The sequence below is a fragment of the Heteronotia binoei genome, chromosome 1, assembly GCF_032191835.1.
Source record: "Heteronotia binoei isolate CCM8104 ecotype False Entrance Well chromosome 1, APGP_CSIRO_Hbin_v1, whole genome shotgun sequence".
NCBI classification, from domain to species: Eukaryota; Metazoa; Chordata; class Lepidosauria; order Squamata; family Gekkonidae; genus Heteronotia; species Heteronotia binoei.
The window spans coordinates 190,785,187-190,805,044 of NC_083223.1; the positions used below are offsets into that span (position 1 = coordinate 190,785,187).

General features: G+C 41.1%; 1 protein-coding gene across 1 annotated transcript in view; it reads right to left on the minus strand.

Annotated features, from left to right (window-relative positions):
* Nucleotides 1–13,661: 13,661 nt before the first annotated feature.
* The window catches only part of CAPN13 (calpain 13), a 170,716-nt gene continuing 164,519 nt past the window's right edge, over nt 13,662–19,858 (minus strand). The window contains exons 21-22 of the mRNA XM_060244658.1: nt 14,842–14,895; nt 13,662–13,729 (exon numbers count right to left, since the gene is read on the minus strand). Coding sequence (XP_060100641.1) covers nt 14,869–14,895 — 27 coding nt within the window. The 3' untranslated portion in view covers nt 13,662–13,729; nt 14,842–14,868. The remainder of the gene's footprint in view (nt 13,730–14,841; nt 14,896–19,858) is intronic.

Genomic DNA, 19,858 nt, shown 5'->3' on the forward strand with positions numbered 1-19,858 from the left:
GTTTTGGGGAGTATATCAGCCTGCTCCACTGATATTGCCACCGATATTGACATCCAGCACATGTCCAGTCTGGACCATGTATCGTGCACTTGGGAGTGGAAGGTAAAGTCTGAGGTCTGGGGGTTTTTCATTCTCCAAGTATCCACCAGGTTAAGTTCATCTGCCATCTTAAAAAAGGCACACATTTCAACCTTTTTTAGTCTCACAAACTGCAGGCAAGTTCACAGTTAGGGCATAGCTGATTAGCGATAGAGTGGTGCTTGGTGTACTGTAGGTAGTACATACCTTAAATAATAACAGCTGTAAAAAAGAAGATGGTAGATTTATACCCCGCCTTTCTCTCTGAATCAGAGTCTCAGAGCGGTTTACAATCTCCTCTATCTTCTTCCCCCACGACAGACAGCCTATGAGGTAGGTGGGGCTGAGAGAGCTTTCACAGAGGGTGCCCTTTCAAGGACAACTCTTGTGAGAGCTATGGCTGACCCAAGGCCATTCCAGCAGCTGCAAGTGGAGGAGTGGGGAATCAAACCCAGTTCTCCCAGATAAGAGTTCATACACTTAATCACTACACCAAACTGGCTCTCATAGTGCCTGTTGGTGTGAATCTTCTCTAGCTGACAGGGGCTTTTTTGTTGGTTTGAATGTTGAATTTAGCTTGCATAAATCTATGTAAGCCTTCTTCCGATTGGACTTCACTGCTGACCATGGGGTTGCCAACCTTCAGGTAGGGACAGCGCAAATAGTTTTAAACTGATAAGTGTATTATGGTTTTATATGTTTTATGGAATTTGATTGTTTTTATGATATTGTAAGCCGCCCTGAGTCCGCTTGCGGAGAGGGCGGGATATAAATGTAAAGTAATAAATAAATAAATCTCCTGGAATTACAAATGGTCTCCAGGCTACAGAGATCAGTTTTCCTAGAGAAAATGGCTGCTTTGGAGGATGGATTCTATGGCATTTTACTCTATTGAGGTCTCTCCCCTTCCCAGATTCCATTCAAAATCTGTAGGAATTTCCCAGGCTGGAGTTGGCAACCCTAGCTGGACATGAAATTGCACAGACATGCCCCAGGCCCATAGAATCCAAGAAGTTCATCCACTGTTGTCCTTGGGTCCCCAATAGACATGTGCATGGGAGTTTCTTCTTCTTCTTCTTCTTTGGTTAGTGATTCCAAGAGGAACTATTTTGTTATTGGGTTGCTTCTAGGGTTGCCAGCCTGTGGGTCCCAGAGGGTGACCCCCTGGTTTGGGGGGCTTCTTCCCACTTTGGCCCAGCTGGCCAGCAGGGGAAACCCCTTCCCTCAGCAGGGATGTCACTGTGTGATGTCCCTGATGCAATGACATCACACCTGGATGTGATGTCATCATGTCAGTGACATCATGTGGGAGGACACTGTGGTTTTTGTGCAAACTCTATGGTTTAAGCTTGGTGGATCACTTGGGCTGAGACAGAAAACTGCATGGGACTTGATTTATTTACATTGCCTACTGTTGGGTTCTTTTTTCTGTTACTGCAATTAACCATCACTCCAATTTTCTATATTGTTAAGCTCAATTTAACCATAGAGTTTCCACACACCCCCCCCCAGAGCATCCCCTGCACAATGTCCTCCACACAATGGCATTACTTCTGTGTGATGTCACTGTGTCAGGAATGTCATGCAATGTTCCCACCCACTTCTGGAATGCCCCCCCAAATCTACCAGCCAGAATGGTGAGAGGACCTGGCATGCATAGTTGCTTCATATGGTTTTGTTTCATTTTTTCCATTATTGTTGTGTCATAAGTCTATTTCATTATTAGTTCCCATTGGTTTTGATAGAAGACACCTCTCTCCTTCCCTTGGGTTTGTACCTTCATGATTTTCCATCCATATTGAACAAAACTCAGAAGTGTTATAGTATTGCCTAAGGATATTCACATTGACAAATCTCAGACAGGCATAAAAAAGCATCCATGTTAAAGTCTATGGGAGAATGGAAAGGAAAGATTCCAAACAGTAACACAGCACTGCAGCCGCTTGGGCTGAAGAACAATAGCAGAAGGAAGAGCCAGACTGACAAAACCAGGGCATCTGGTGGCACAAGGAGGGTCAGGCATTTGGCCAGGCAGGCAGCAGGAAGAATTTGAAGTGGATTTGCTTGGATGGGGGAATAAGGTTTGGAGAGCAGCGGGCAAGAAGGAGAGGGCAGGCTGCAAAAGGAAGTTTGGTGCAGTAGAGCAGGCATCGGGAGGAGAGATTAAGTTTCCCCCCACCCCATGTTCTAATACCTCACACATGTATGTAATTCTGGTGACTACATCCTACAGTCAATCAAAAAAGCTCAGAGCCTCACTTCTCCTAAGGAACACTGTGCTTTATGCCCTTATTAGGAAAATACTGCCTTGTAAAATGAACCCAACTGTAGTAACAACAACGAAAACTCAGAAGGGGAAAGGGGAATCATGTTGTTTTTTTAAAAAATAGTATTTAGATGGAAATTTGTTTCATTTTCATATTAGTTATGATAATTATGAAACATTTTTGTGACTTTTGTAATAACAAAAGAAACAAATCCAGTCCCCAGCAGCTGGAAGTCCCCCTGAGCCTGCCTTGGCGGGAAGGGCAGGGTATAAATTGAATGAATGAATCCTCCTTTGCTTCACCTGCCAAAAGCTGTTAAGAACCCTTCCTGAAAAAACAAGATGGTAATTCAGCAGTGCCTAACAGAAATGGATTAACCAACCAAAGTAAAGGAGACATACTGTAAGTAGTAATAAATTTACATTGAATAACATTTTACTTACTTCCTGTTATTATGTATATCCTAGAACAGCATTTCCTATCTGCAGGGTCATTACCCGGCACTGGGCCATGCAAGCCTCAACGCTGACTGACAGAGCTCAGCAAGCCCAGCCACATATGTGCAGGGGCCTCCAGGCTTCTCACTGGCCGGCGGGGCTCAGTGGGCCCAGCTGCATTTACGTGGGGGTCTCCAGACTTCCACCTGGCCGGCGGGGCTCAGCAGGCAAAGCTGCACGGTGCAGAAAGTCAGCAGTTTTAACCGTGAGTTGCTCCCATCTCATTTCTTTCAGTTTTTCTTTTCTTTTCCTTTCTTTTCTCTTTCTTTCTTCCTTTTGTCCTTCCTTTCTTTCACTCCTTCCCTCCCTTTTCCTTCCTTCCTATTTCCTTTCTCTTTCTTTTTTATTTTTTTCTCTGCCTATTTGTTTCCAACCCTCCCTCCCTCCCTCTTTCTTTCTTTCTTTCTTTCTTTCTTTCTTTCTTTCTTTCTTTCTTTCTTTCTTTCTTTCTTTCTTTCTTTCTTTCTTTCTTTCTTTCTTTTTTTCTTTCTTTCTTTCTCCCTGTCTATTTGCTTTATTTTCCACTTCTCCCTCTCTTTTTTTCTGTCCGTCAATCTTTTCCCCTGTCTCCTTCCTTCCTTCCTTGCCATTGCTAATCTGAGTAGATTCCTTCCTTTCCATTGCTAATCTGGGGGGGAGGGAAGAATCTTGAAATGCCCTGCCATTTCATGTTTTCCTCTTTCTTTCTTTCTTTCTTTCTTTCTTTCTTTCTTTCTTTCTTTCTTTCTTTCTTTCTTTCTTTCTTTCTTTCTTTCTTTCTTTCTTTCTTTCTTTCTTTCTTTCTTTCTCTTTCTCTTTCTCTTTCTCTTTCTCTTTCTCTTTCTCTTTCTCTTTCTCTTTCTCTTTCTCTCTTTCTCTCTTTCTCTCTGTCAGTCTTTTCCCCTGTCTCCTTCCTTCCTTGACATTGCTAATCTGAGTAGACTGGGGCGGGGGGAGCTTGAAATGCCCTGCCATTTCATATTTTCCCAGGCTAAGAGCATTTTTAATTTTCTGCTGTGTGATTCTTGTGCTTTTTCTTGATGTTTTATTTTTAAAATTGCATTGCAAAATCCTACTATTGTCCTACCTTTCCTAAACAAAATATTGCAAGAGTTTTAGGCTTGTTTGTACATCATTTCCGGCTCCACCACCAAAGTCTCCTGGCTCCACCCCCAAATTTTAGTGGACCATGAAGGAGAAGTATAAAAATAACCGGGCCACGGTTGGTGGTGGAGCACCCACTCCATTCTGTCTACATCCTTCTTGAAGTGAGACCTCCAGATTTGCACACAATACTCCAGGTGCAGCCTGATCAATGCAGTGTACAGTGGGACTATGACATCTTGTGATTTGGAAGTTATGCCCCTGTTGATACATCCCAAGATTGTGTTAGCCTTTTTTGTCACTGCATCACACTGACTACTCATATTTAACTTATGGTCCACTGTACCCCAAGATCTTGTCTACACACACTGCTACCCAGAAGCGTATCCCCCATCCAGCATGCATGTCCCTTGTTTTTGTTACTTTGGCACTTATCCTTATTAAATTGCATCTTAACTTCTGCCCACTTTTCCAGCATGTTCAAATCTTGTTGAATTCTATCTCTACCTTCTGGTGTGTTCACTGCTCCTTCCGATTTGGTGTCATCTGCAAATTTAATGAGTAGCCCCATACTCTCATCCAGATCATTTATAAAAATTGTTTAAAAGTTTCCTCTGTGAGTGCTAGTGATGCCAGCCACACACCCCCCCCCCCACATCTGGTTTCCAGATCCAGGTAAGGAAACTCCTGGAGACTTGGGGATGGAGTTTGGGGAGATCAGAGACTTCTATGGTGTACAATGCCATAGAATCCACCCTCCAAGGGAAATTATAACTGTATGAGCTGTAATTCCTGGGGATTCCCAGGTCCCACTTGGAGGTTAGGCAACCGAAGAGAGTCACATGGGATGTGGAACTGAAGAGCAAGCGTAGCCACCATGTACCACTGACTCCTGTAGCAGAGTTAACCCTTGACAAACCAATTCAAAAAAATTCAAAAAAATATATCCAGCGTCAGAATGACAGGATATCTGAGAGTGGAAGTTGTATTGTAAATTGAATGAGCAATGGCTTAGATAAAGTTTACAGCAAAACGGAATAAATAGACTGGTTTTGCCTGTCAGCTTCATTCCCTTGTGGAAATTAATTTTTGAAATTTTCCATACCCTTGTGGTCGATGTCAGTCATCTGAATTAATCAATAAAAATCACTGGATATGTTTTTTGAATTTTTTTGAATTGGTTTGTCAAAGGTTAATTCTGCTACAGGAGTCAGTGGTACACAGTGCCTACGCTTGCTCTCCAGTCCCACTTGGAGGTTGGCATCCCTAGTGACTACTTCACCCATTTGTAGTACTAACTTTATTGTTGGCATCTCAGTGACAAGATTTCAGAGGCATACATCTTGAGCCTGAACATATTTGTTGCTGAAGGTTGTGAAACTAATATTGCTTCTGAAGTTATTCTTTCAAAGTCTGATTCAATAATCTTTGTTTACACAGGCAGGGAATCCTGGTAACATCAGTACATCTTTGCATCAAGTGGAGGCCTCACCAAAGAACAGTTTATGCAGGTATTAGTCCTTCTGTTCTAATTCATGTGATGGGACTTGCAAGCTTGCCATTCTTCTAATCCTACATAAAAACATAAGAACATAGGTAAAGTCATGTTGGATCAGGCCAATGGCTCATCTAATCCAACACTCTGTGTCACACAGCAGCCAAAACCCAGGAGGTCTACCAGTGGGACCATCTCATGTTCAGTCTCCTCTTTTCCTGCTGTCTTCAACTTTTCCTAGCATTAATGTTTTTTCTCCATGACACTGTCTTCCCCTAAGTACAACAGCCTTGTAAATACAATAGCCTCAGTTGGGTTATTTTAGCTTCCAGAGACAGTTCAGGCTTGGGTTGGTCTAGAATCCTGTGTTAAATAGCAGCACAGGGTGTGCTTGTGTTCCTTCAGGCACATGCCCAGATGCATTTAGAACAAGAAGGCAGAGGTGAAGAAGAGTACAATCAGTCTTCTCTGTCTAGTACATTCTATCTTATTATATATGCTTCCTAATCAGCATCTGTCATGCAAAGATATGGCCCAGACTTGGTCTTTTATGTATAACAGTAATGAGGGTATTTGGATGGAATAGATTAAACTATAGTAGTGACATCTTTATCTGCTAAGCTGTCAAGTCATGCCAGCTAGCATTTGACAGATAAAAATAGGGACATTGGGTTATACTAAGTTAGCAACCAGCTCAACATGAGCAGAGATTGGACGACAGGCAAAGCAAGTATATAGATTGTGGGGTGCCTCCAAGCAGGACAAAGGAAAGGTTCACACTCAAAATGTACATCTCAGCACAACCTAAGGAAGCGACACAGTGTGGCTTTTTCTTGGCTTTGTTGCTTGTTCAGTTATTATTGCCATCTGTTTATTCTGGGATGGAAACTTCCTAGCTCTCCCATGTCCTGAAACAAAAAATGCTTACAGGAAATTACACTGCTACGGAAGGGGGGGGGGGCTTGTATTTCAATTTTTTTGTTCCACCCATGGTGAAAACAGCAGATCAGTCTCTGGGTCATAACCAGAATCTAGTACGTCCAATGACTATTCCAGAGGATGCTTATGCTATAGTTGGAACTACTATGTGTTTATAGAGGACTTTCAATGGAATCAATTAGATAAAAATCCAGGACTGCAGAATTAAATTGTCCCATCTCCACCAGAAAACTAGCTTACCACTGCCTTTGAGCTGAAGAATTAGGATGTCATTACTAGGTATCTTACTTTAAAAACTATATTATTTGAGACTCAAGGTGAATTACACAATGTAACATAGTGCAATGCAATCAAAAGCCATCTGATAAGCAAAGTAATAGGACTAGTATTACAGAAATCTAAACAAAGCATAAATATTAGACATGATGTATTAACCATGCCAAAAAGTGGAATTACATAGACAGAAAAAAGATGACACATGCTATAGTCCAGGCAAAATTTTACTTTGAGAAAGAGAAAAGTCAAATATTTAGTGGACTCCCAATACCAACACAAACTGGAACAGAAGAATAAGGCCAGGGTTTGTTTGTTTTTTTGAGCAAGAACACAGTTCTGGCTAGCTTGGTGTCAGGGGGTGTGGCCTAATTTGCAAGTGAGTTCCTGCTGGGCTTTTTCTTTTCTTTTAAAAAAAGCACTGGATAAGGTTGTCTGAGTTGAATGAGTTAGTGGACAAAAACTCCTTTTGAGGCATGGAGCCAAGCTTGTCAAATAGCCAGTGCAGAAGGAAGCTGAAAATACTGATCGTGGTGGCAGTCCTAACCTGCTAATACTCTAAAGAAAGCCAGAGTAGTGCTGCTCCCACACAGCTGAGCTGAGGTGTCCCTTTTACACAGTGGAAAAGAAATTAAATGTCACCAGTGGGAATTACAGAAAATGGAGTAAAGACCTTCTGGAGTACTAATGTAGGACTAAAGCTCAAGGTAGAGACTTTGTTTAAGATTGACTGTATCAAGAGAGCCCCTGGGAAGATGGCCTGGAGCCAGTGTACTCCTACTATTTAACTGACAAGCCTATAAGGTCTTGTTAAAAACTCACTTTTGGAATCTAGTTATTATTTCCCATCTCTTTTAGATGAAGCTTACCTCATCAAAGTTCTTCTCATTGTGTCTACCTATGTGTCTATACAGTTGCTGGAATCCACAAGGGTTGAGAAATAACTTGCTAGCCCTGAAGTTAGGGCGGTGACCTTGCATTGTGTGAATCTGTTGGGAAGAAACTGGTGTCTTCAGCTCTTCATTTTATTGGTGACTTCATACAAGAAAGAAAGAAGCACATTCCGTATTTGAAGAAAAGAATAACATTTTTTTATATGAAGAAGATAACTTGAACTATCCTGCTAGCAGCAATAGTGAAGTGAGCCCTGATCTGTGAATACTTTCAAGGGCCTTTTACACAGAAATAAGATTTTTCTCCAAACTTGGAAGCCCCCCTCCATACAAAAGCATTGGCAGTGCAAGTGCAGACAAAATCCTACTACACCTGATGGGTAGGGGAGTTGCCACTGCCATTATGAAAGCAAAGTGGATGAACATGTGAGTAAATGAAGCTTTGCCACCACTGCCATTAAAGCAGCAAAGGCACCAGTTGGGCTTCATTGAGGTGGCTAAGTTGCCAGTGCTTGGGGAAATCACCGCCACTGAAGCTTCCAGAAACACTCAGGGGAGCAAATGCAAACAACATGCCTGTTCACCTAGTGGCATTCATCCTCTGTGGTGTGTGAAGGGAGACTTTAGAGGAGGGGGAGTCACAGGCAGAACAGAGCAGTTTCCCTTGAGGGATGGGGAAGCTACTGTTGCTAATCCCACCCAGCCCTCCTGCAGATGCTGAGGCAACACTGCCCCCATCATGGCTGCCTTGGCAGCAGCACTGGAGCTGAGCAGGGAAGGGGAGGAGGAGCAGGTGCCCTCCCCTAACTGCCTCAGTGTAAACCAGCCTGGCTTAGGTGGTGGAGCTCATCCAGGGATTGTTATGCAGCTGCAATACTATTCAATAGACAAGGAGGTGGAACTCTCAGAAGGAGGGGGCGGAACTCTCAGAAGGAGGAGGTGGAACTCTCAGAAAGGTTCAGGAGAGCTGCACTCCTGTGAGCTCCCTCTGAATCTGAGGCCTGAGTGTTCATCTGGCTTCCAGCTTTTTGATTTGTGGCTTTCAATGATGTCATACAATTCTTTTGTATTTGTTTTGTTTTGAAAGGTTGCCTTTTATCCTCTCACCATCAAAAGCCACCATTTCCTCCAGGGGAACTAATCTCTGTCGTCTGGAGATTATTTGTAATTCCAGGAGGGCTCCTACCTGGAGGTTGGCAACTCTACATGAAATGCTTTCAGCACTTGTCTCAATTATTAGTTTTCAAGGTCATGAGGGCAGCACCAGCAGAGCAATGAAGGGAAAGGCCATATGGCCTACTCAGTATTGCTTCCACAGTGGATGCTCTACTTCATGCCTCTGTGTGGAATGCACTCTTCCTGGTCAAATAGACACAGTTGGAAAATCTGCCCAAGTCTTCAAGAGGAGGGATACTGATGTCATCACCTTTTCGTGGCCTTCCCAGGAAACCACATCAGTTGAGCATGCCATTAGGACTTCTTAAGGACTTGTTCTGGAGGGGGGAGGGTTGTTTGTTTATTTTTCAGCTTTAATTGTCCCAGTTTGAATACCAGCAAAACGGTGATGACTATAAAATGTCACTAGATGTCCCTGTCACTCCATATAAACTGAAAAATCCAGTGGGTAAGCTATGTTTGCAGTATTGCCCTGTGTGCAACCATTATGGGCATTTTTGGAATACCAGAACTTTATATATGGCTGCCTATCTTTCTTCCAGACACCCAGTTCAAATAATCCAAGATAAAATAGTAAAATAATTTTTAAATACCTAACCACCTCCACCACCACTAAGGGTAGCACTCTTTGCATTAGCAGCTAGAAAAGTTAGAGCAAAGATGGTTTGGGTGGAATGCATTGACACAATAATGAAATCGGAATTTTACAATGCTGTCTACATTTTTAATGGAGGTATTTTACACAATTAGATTTTGTATAACTGAATTTAATAACTGAATGTGGTTTTATTATATTAGGCATGCAATTTCTTTTAATCTTCTTTCTTCTTTTAATTGTAACAGCCATATACAATACAATAAATTACTACACTAATGTTCCATACAAATAGGCTATCAACACCCATCTACCCATTTATGCCCTGACTAGCAATTAACAAAATCTATGACTCCTTAAGGCAAGAGTTTTTGTGAAATTCTTCTGTGAAATTGTATCAGAGTCCATGACTTAAATTCCTCTGGAAAGCTATTCTGTAATACCTGTGTAATATTTATAGTGCAATCTGAAGCAGAGTTATATACCCTTCAAAGCTCAATAACTGTCACAGTCATAGATGGATGTAACTCTGCTTAGGATCTCACTGTTATTTATGTATACAGAAGAATGAAGTTGTCATGTGGGCTCACGTGGAGAGAGGCAGTCCTTCTAGAATGTGGATCTCAAGCCCTAAAGTGCTTTAAAGAAAAGCACTAAGACTTTGAATGGGACCCAGAAACAAATGGGATCAAGCCCACCTATAAGATACCAAAACTCTAGAAAAAGTTCTATGGAACTTTGCAAAATGAAGGGTTCCTATTTATCATTTAAGTGCTTCTTTTCATTATAGAAAAGAGATAATAACAGATATTGTTTATTTAAAAAAAAATTGTTCAGAATTTGCTGCCTAAAGCCGTATTGGTCTAAAACACCCTTATTCACAAGAGGTTTTTTTTTTTTTTAAAAGCTGAACATAGACCAGTCACAATATTAACTCAGATTTCTTTCATTTAAATCAGTGGGATACGGAAGTTCTTAATTTTGGCAAGATTATGTCAGTGGTGGTATTCAATATCCAAATAATTCTCTCTCTTGTTTTTAGCAAACATTGATCTTTTTAAAACACAAGTAATGTGTATGTCTCTGGAGCACATGTTTTGTGTAAATGACAGCATTAAGTTGCTATCCATTGTTGAAAAATACAATTATCATTGTGTTATATATCCCAATTTTAGTCATTCTCATTATTGACCTGAATTCCCCCCCCCCCCCCCGCCCACTAAACACCTTTGACTTTGCTTGGGGATGGTTAATCAACAAAGCTGTCACAATGATGGATTTCTCCTGAATTATTGCTTAATTAGCTTAGCTGGAGGTATAAATCAAGTACAGCACCAATTGTCTTATTCCACACATAGGCAGCCATGCTCTGCCTGGCTGTAATGAATTATTAGCTCCAGCTACAGAGTGCTTGCAGTACACAATCTCAACTCTATAATGGGAAAGGAAATTCAGATGCATGGAGGAGAGAATCCAGAACCTGGAATCGCTTCAAGCACATGAATGCATGGCAGGAGTTTATTTGACTGGTCTCAGTGAAAGTACACAGCCCCCAACTAAAGTAATGTCTAGTTGTGCTAGAACTTAACCAAATCTACCCTGGCCATGGGCTATAAAATAAGGGCAATCTTTAGGGTGTAACAACAGTATATTTAACTTTAACCTGAGGTCAACCCAGTTTTTAAAGGGATCATGGGAAAGGACCAAAATGAGTGACTATGTGCACACAGTAATCCTCAGCTATTGATGTTTGTCATCTTAATACAGCAGAAGAAATTAAATGGATAGACTACTCATTCATGAAGAAGCCTTCTTGTTGTGTCTCTTTATGAATTACTGCTCTGACTTTGCTTAATTCTAACCATGCTTGGGTAGGAATGGCCACAGCCAACATTCAATTTCCGGAGTGTACTTTGTAGACCAGGCTAACCAGAAGGGGGAGACACTTAGATTAGTATATTCTCCAGCATAATTAATTGGTCTTGAGAACAGATGTTTTTCTAAAATTTATTATATCGGAATGCAGTGTAATTTACAGACATAATTCAAGCATGGTTGAATCCCCTGCAGATTCAAGGCTCCTGTCTTCAGTCTTTATCAAGAAGTCCTAATACACTTAATTCTAAACATTGCATCACTGTGCAAGTAGACATTATAAACTTGTTTTTCACTTCACTAAAATTTTTTAAAACAGACTAAAAACTCAGAAAGCATGACTTCATTCACAAGGCCAAGAAGGTGATCAGATGCCAAATCTCCAGGAAGAGATGCTCTCTTGCTCCCTCACTGCTCAGTCCCATTAGAAAGATGGAGGAAGTAAATTTGTGTCTATGCCATTGTCTTAACATCCAGGCAGTTTTTTGCCTGTATCATCATGAGCAAATGGATAAAGCACATGTGGCTGGGTTGTTGTTTTTTTAAAGCTTTGGGGCATATCCCGATTGACTCTAGATCTGGAGTGCAGGGTTAGGAAGCAGACTGCATTGATCATACAGGACTGGGACTTTTCTTCACTGCTTTATTCCTGTTTTTTTAGCCAGATACAAAGTCTTTTGCGACTCTCAACTCCACCTGTTTTGTGCTACATTAAAGAGGCAACAGAGGGAGATGTAGACACAGCTCAATAATCATAGACTGAGATGTTCAAAGCTATTAATGATAACAAAGTACTGGAACCAGGTAAATCACTGTGAAAGTCTATGCCTTGCTACTTTAATGGAATTTTAATGAAATGTTATAGAATTTCCTGTTTATTTGTGTTTTAAGTGAGTTTGCCATGGATTATTGAGCTCTGATTATACAGGCAGTGGAACCGCCGTCTGCAGCAATTAGTTTGTATGCAACGGGACATTTAGGAAGTATAAAGTAGTATAACCACTCAGGCCCAGTATTTTTAAATGAAAAATGTTGGCAAAGACCATATCTGGGAATCTGAATTATGCATCTGGGAAAATCATCGAAATAACTGTACATATCCATAGAGATAGATCAAGATGGGTAGCTGTGTTAGTTTGTCAGTAGCAGCAGAAAAGGGACCAGAAGCACCTTAAGACCAACAAAATTTGTGGTAGGGTATGAGATTTTATGCTCACTGTGCGTAGTGACTTATGAAAGATCTTTCGCTACTGCAAATACTGTTAGTCTTTATGGTGCTACTGGATTCTTTCTCTTTCTACAACTGTACATATGTTAGCTACAGATGCCACTTTCCTAGGGATAAACTAAATATCTGAACAGATCTTCCGTCTCTTCACACTTTTACAAATACTAGATGGGGGACGAGATTTGGGCTTGGGTGCAGGATGTAGGAGGTTTTAGTTTCAACACATATGCACTCTTTACCCTGGAAAAGGCACATCTCTTTAAGGACTACATGTCTTAAAGGACTGCATAATAAGCAGCAGATTAGCAGGTACAACTTCTTCATCACTACACTAAGGCAGAAAAAATGTCAGCTATTGTGTTTCTTGTCATAATATGCAGATATTAAAGACATGAAGCCTCTGTCTTTAAAAATTGCTGTTAGTTCCACAGCCAATCATTGAAAAATATTATAAATTGTGTGCAGGACATCTGAAGAATGATCACTATTTTGTAGATTGTTAAGAGTAGCCATGGCTTTGTGAAAGTGGAGTGTAGCTTCCTTCCTTAAAGCATTACAGTAATATGGGAAATTTTACATGCTGAATGTTGCTCTGCTTCAAAGGTCTTCGAAGGAAAAGAATCACCAGCTCTTTTTCAAGAAAAACAAAGTAAAGCTATAGTATCTGACTAAAGCTTAACAGGTGTTGTTTAGCCATTGATGAAGAGCAAGAAAATGGATTTGTCCTACTCAATTGAAAATCTGCCCAAATTTCTTTTCAGCTGTTGAAGATAAATATAACACAAATAAAACACATGCATATATACTTAGGAGGAAAACATTTATTTTGGTGATTCATATTTTCAAATGAGAATTCTGACATTTCAAGTTTAGTAGCATCTTGGAAACAATATTAATGTTGTATGTATTAAATTTATACCCAGGTCTCTCCCTAAACCGGTTACAATTTCTGTAATATAATCCCCATCCTCCTGCAACTAACAATAATTTAAAAAACTAACATATTGTACAACAACATAATCCTTCATAGGCTTTTGGCTACTTTGGATGTAAAATATGCTATTAATGGAACTAAGACCTAAATATTTTTAATCTTCCAAAAATATTTAGCTTGTAAAGACCATAGCGCAGATGTCTCTTTTCCACATTTTCTTCATTGACTTCCATGGATATCTTCAGATTATGTCCAGACTGTTAGAAGTCCATAAAAGGCTCTAATATATTTAATTTCTTTTCATTCCAATCACCAAGACCTCAATGAGCAAAATTACTTTCAAAATTTCCTTAGGAATTTATGTTGTACATTACATGTCATTGAAAAGTGAGCAATCTAAAAAGAAGAAAAGATTTTACACAAACTTCTTTACTCCTATAGTCTATGAAATTCAAATATCAATGACATGTACTATATTTTTATTACCAAAAGAAAGGTCTTACTGTAAGTTAATATGCATTAAATATTTGTAGATTATTGGTAAAGGCTCATAATTAATGGTTCTTAAACAAATATATTATTTCTTCCTTTCTCGCTAAAATAATAAGTTTAAACACAATACTTTATTCATAGTGAGATGCCTCCTGCAAGTCTTTGTGGGTTTCCACTTGTTAAACTATAATAATAAAAATACAGTCAGGTCTAAGCCAGAGTCAAGAGAAAAGCTGGCCTGCTAGGGCTGCCAGGTCCTCCTGTCAATTGGTGCGGATGGGGGGCACTTACTGAGAGAAGGATGCAGCCTATATCACTACTCGTGACCTGGAAGTGATGTCATCATGTTGGGGTAATGCTCTGGTATTGGGGCAAATACTCTATGGTAAATTTGGCTCCTACCATAGAGTTTTTGCCCAAATACCAAGGCATCCAGGTCATGTGAGCAGTGATATAGACACATCACTGCATGTAAACTGGATCTCCCTCTTTTTCAGGGTAAGTTCCCTCTGCTAGCCACCTGATTGGTGGTGGAGCAGTTGGGCTTGGCAGTGGAAGGCCCCCATGTCTACTGAGGGGGTCTGGTAACCCTATGGCCTGTATAGCTCTTTGTTGGATGATGGGAAAATAGACTTAATAAAATCAGGCACCTTGATCTCTGAAATTCTATGCACTCTCACTCTACAGTAATTTAAACTTAACTCAGTGGGCATTGCTGGTTGAATATTTAGCTCTGCTAATGAGGCTGGAAGTATAGTTAGGTTAAATAATTGCAAGGCGAAGGCCTTTTGAAAAGTCAATGCATTATCCACTCATTAAATTTAGTTGTGGGAGCCCAGAATTCAAATTGCTTGCTGACCATAGGAAATCTAGAGAGGAAATGAAATGTGGTGCAAAGGGATTTCAGGTTTAAATTTAACTATATGTTGTGCTGTGGTATTATTTCAAGCCCTCAAGCAAGAATGAGTTCATGGAGAAAATTTCTTTTTTATAGCAACATTTAGAGAAATTCTTACCAGTATTCATACAGCCATATCACCACCTTAGCAATACATGATTATTGTTATCCACTGGGAAAAAAGAAGAAAAAGGAATTCAGTGCATGAAATAATTATTTTAAACTATAACTATAGATGGGCTGGTGTTCTGTACCAAATGTTCACCTGTTTTGATTCTCAGGCAGAAAATAGCTTTGGAGGATTGGAACAGAATTTTCTACCTTATTTATTGCTATTGTGTTTTCCCTGCTGTAGCTGCTTCAGTTATTATAATGCAGCTTCCATGTTTCTGTATTCCATACACCTTCCATCTTGAGGCTAGGATCACCTTGCTTCTGCATGTTACATCAGACTTGTGAACAGGCTGTAATCCATTCATATGACAATGGACAACAGTGAAAAGAAGTAGTACAGGCATGCTTCATGTCTTCATTCTAAATGGAGTAGTGTAAGCCAAAATGCCCTCAAAACGAGGTTGGGGAATTGACAGGTGGGCATCTGGCTTAAAAAGGATCTTTGAATCTATGTATACAGGATACACATCCAGAAATTATTGCTTAAATTCACCAGGGACACTAATTAAGTAAAACAATTAAAATTTATTATAGAAAAATATAGAACACACATACAAGGTAATAAACTTATAAAACATACATACAGTCCTATGAAAAATAGAGAGAGATACAGAGATAGATAGATGAGCAGGGTGATAATTACCGATCGTAGTCTTCAAGGAAGGCTCCAATGGTGATGAACGAGGACTAGGGGGAGGGGACCCTCAACTGATCAGGAATCGGGGATGTATCTAGACAGCGGAACTGGGGTACTGCTAGATGCACATCTGTGGGGAGCTGGGTCACAGGTTAAAAGGACTACCTTGAGCCCTTAGGGGATGTAAGGTACAGGGGAGGATGACAGTGGTCAGTGGTCAGTTTACCTCCAAGGTAGCCTTCTCAGAAGTGCTACCTGTTCCACATGCAGGGCTGGAGAGACAGGCACAAATTAGAAGTCTCAATGTGTGGATGAGACGATGGTGTAAGGAGGAAGGGTTTAAGTTTGTTAGGCACTGGGATGCTTTCTGGAACAAGCGGGAGCTGTACAAAAGAGACGGTCTCCACTTGTCCCCAGATGGAACCAAGCTGCTGGCACTTAAAATAAAAAGGTGGCAGAGCAGTTTTTAAACTAAATCTTGACAGGAGATTAAATGTCACTGGTTCGGGAGGACTCATCTCAAAGAGATGAAGGATTAGCTGTTACTTTTCTACTGGGTAATGGATCAGAGTTGTCCACTGAGATGGTGACAAACAGTATGGACTGCCTGCCAGAGTCTTGAGGCAGCAGGAGGAAGGTGGCAGGCCTAGCTTGCCTGGGAAATTATAGATGTTTGTACACAAATGGCAGAAGTGTTCAAAGTAAAATTGGTGAGTTGGAATGTTTAGTGTTGGAAGAAAACATAGACATTGTGGAAATTTCAGAAACTTGGTGGAATGAGGAGAATAAGTGGGACACGGTGATTCCTGGATATAAGTTATATCGGAAGGATAGGGAGGGAAGGGTTGGAGGTGGGGTGGCTCTGTATGTCAGAGAGGGCATACGGTCCAGTAAGAATGAGGTAAGAGAATTAGATTCCCTTCTAGAAATGCTTTGGGTTGAAATAGAGGGCCCAAAAGGAAATTTAACTATGGGAGTTTGTTATTGCCCACCAAATCAAAAGATATAGGACGATTATAATATGATGGAAAGCTTAAAGATAGTGGCTAAACATAAAAACTGTGTCGTAATAGGTGATTTTAATTACCCGCAGATTGATTAGGTCAATATGTGTTCTGGTTGAGAGAAAGAGATTGAGTTTCTAGATGCTCTCAATGACTGTGCTATGCAGCAGATGGTCTCTGAACCTACCAGGGGTGGGGTAATCCTGGATTTGGTCCTAAGTAATGCCCAAGACTTGGTGAGAGATGTAAAAGTGATCGCACCGCTTGGGAGCAGTGACCATAACGTTATTGATTTCACCATTTGTATAAATAGAGAGTTGCCCCAAAAGACCAGCACAACCACGTTTAACTTTAAAAGGGGTAAATTCTCTGAGATGAGGAGCCATGTGAAGAGGAAACTGAAAGGAAAGGTAAATACAGTCAAAACCCTTGGGGAAGCTTGGAGGCTATTTAAAATTACAATCCTAGAAGCTCAGATAAAATATATACCACAAGTTAGGAAAGGCACAAACAGGTATAAGAAAAGGCCTGCATGGTTAACAAACAAAGTAATGGAAGCTGTAAAAGGTAAGAAGGTCTCCTTTAAGCGGTGGAAAGCTAGTCCAAATGAGATTAATAAAAGGGAACACAGGATGTGGCAAATCAAATGCAAGACTGTGATCAGGCAGGCAAAAAGGGACTATGAGGAGCATATTGCAAAAAAACATAAAGACCAACAATAACAATTTCTTCAAATATATTAGAAGCAGGAAACCAGCCAGGGAGGCAGTGGGGCCATTGGATGACGAAGGGATAAAAGGATTAATGAAGGAGGATAGGGAAATGGCTGAGAAGCTGAATGCATTTTTTGCCTCCATCTTCACTGTGGAAGAAGAGAAGTGTTTGCCTGCTTCAGAACCACTTATTTTGGAAGGGGTGTTGAAAGACCTGAGTCACATTGAGGTGACAAGAGAGGAGGTCCTACAACTGATAGACAAATTAAAAACTAATAAGTCACCAGGTCCGGATGGCATACATCCAAGAGTTCTGAAAGAACTCAAAGTTGAACTTGTGGACCTTCTGACAAAAATCTGTAATCTTTCATTGAAATCTGCCTCCGTTCCTGAGGACTGGAAGGTAGCAAATGTCACCCCCATCTTTAAAAAGGGTTCCAGAGGAGATCCGGGAAACTACAGGCCAGTCAGTCTGACTTCAATACCGGGAAAGTTGGTAGAAACCATTATCAAGGACAGAATGAGAAGGCACATTGATGAACACGAGTTACTGAGGAAGACTCAGCATGGGTTTTGTAAGGGAAGATCTTGCCTCACTAACCTGTTGAAGTTCTTTGAGGGGGTGAACAAACATGTGGACAAAGGAGACCCGATAGATATTGTTTACCTTGACTTTCAGAAAGCTTTTGATAAAGTTCCTCATCAAAGGCTCCTTAGTAAGCTCGAGAGTCATGGAGTAAAAGGACAGGTCCTCTTGTGGATCAAAAACTGGCTGATTAATAGGAAGCAGAGAGTGAGTATAAATAGGCAGTCTTCGCAGTGGAGGACGGTAAGCAGTGGGGTGCCGAAGGGCTCAGTACTGGGTCCCATGCTCTTTAACTTGTTCATAAATGATTTGGAGTTGGGAGTAAGCAGTGAAGTGGCCAAGTCTGCAGATGACACTAAATTGTTAAGGGTGGTGAGAACCAGAGAGGATTGTGAAGAACTCCAAGGGATCTGTTGAGGCTGGGTGAGTGGGCGTCAACGTGGCAGATGAGGTTCAATGTGGCCAAGTGCAAAGTAATGCACATTGGGGCCACGAATCCCAGCTACAAATACAAGTTGATGGTGTGTGAACTGGCAGAGACTGACCAAGAGAGAGATCTTGGGGTCGTGGTAGATAACGCACTGAAAATGTCAAGACAGTGTGCGATCGCAATAAAAAAGGCCAACGCCATGCTGGGAATTATTAGGAAGGGAATTGAAAACAAATCAGCCAGTATTATAATGCCCCTGTATAAATCGATGGTGTGGTCTCATTTGGAATACTGTGTGCAATTCTGGTCACCACACCTCAAAAAGGATATTATAGCATTGGAAAAAGTACAGAAAAGGGCAACTAGAATAATTAAAGGTGTGGAACACTTTCCCTATGAAGAAAGGTTAAAACTCTTGGGGCTCTTTAGCTTGGCGAAATGTCGACTGCGGGGTGACATGGTAGAGGTTTACAAGATTATGCATGGGATGGAGAAGGTAGAGAAAGAAGTACTTTTCTCCCTTTCTCACAATATAAGAACTCGTGGACATTCAATGAAATTGCTGAGCATTCAGGTTAAAACGGATAAAAGGAAGTACTTCTTCACCTAAAGGGTGATTAACATGTGGAATTCACTGCCACAGGAGGTGGTGGCAGCTACAAACATAGCCAGCTTCAAGAGGGGGTTTGATAAAAATATGGAGCAGAGGTCCATCCGTGGCTATTAGCCACAGTGTGTGTGTGTGTGTATAAATTTTTGGCCACTGTGTGACACAGAGTGTTGGACTGGATGGGCCACTGGCCTGATCCAAACTGGCTTCTCTTATGTTCTTATGACCTCAGAAAAAGGGGAGGCTCTCCAATGACCATAAGGGCTGGACTTATGCAGTAGCCAATAGCCAGTTAATTGGCAGTCCCTGATTGGATGCTCATAGCTAGCCAATGAGGAGACTTGGCCTTAGTTACCTGATTGGACTTCAGATAACAATGGGCCAAGAGGAAGGCTCCAGGATGACCATTAAGAGAGAGAATGGGAAAAATTATTAAGGTGGGGGGTACTTAAGTCTATCAAACGTATCTAAAAAGGTGGCCAAATTGCTACCTAGGTAACACCCGGTCTATACAAAGAAACTTGGCTCTGGGTGAAGATGTTCTTCCTCCTCTTCAATCTTCTACTGGCACCAGTCTTTGTCTTGAGTTTCGTTGGACAAAGGCTTAGGCGATCTGACAGGATCCACGCCTAAGATAAGCTTGATGGCTTTATGCATAGGTGACATCTGTTGAGTATGTGATCCTCCCATTTCGTGTTTATGTGGTCCTCCCATTTCGCTGTGATGGAGTCTGGCACTGTAGGAAGATAGCTGCTGGTGGTGTTAGCCTCCCAAGATGGATTCTATGGTTGAGGCTGGAAACTGCTTGCCTGGACAGTTCCTTCCTTCCGCTGCAAAGGCCGAGATGGGGATCACACGGAGCGAGTAGAAACGATCTGTTCTCCTGTCTAGCCCTCCTCGAGAGACACGGAGTGCTGCTGCAACGTTGTGGCTGTTAGTACTCATAAGTCCCTTCCAGTTTGGTAGACAAAACCCACTTTC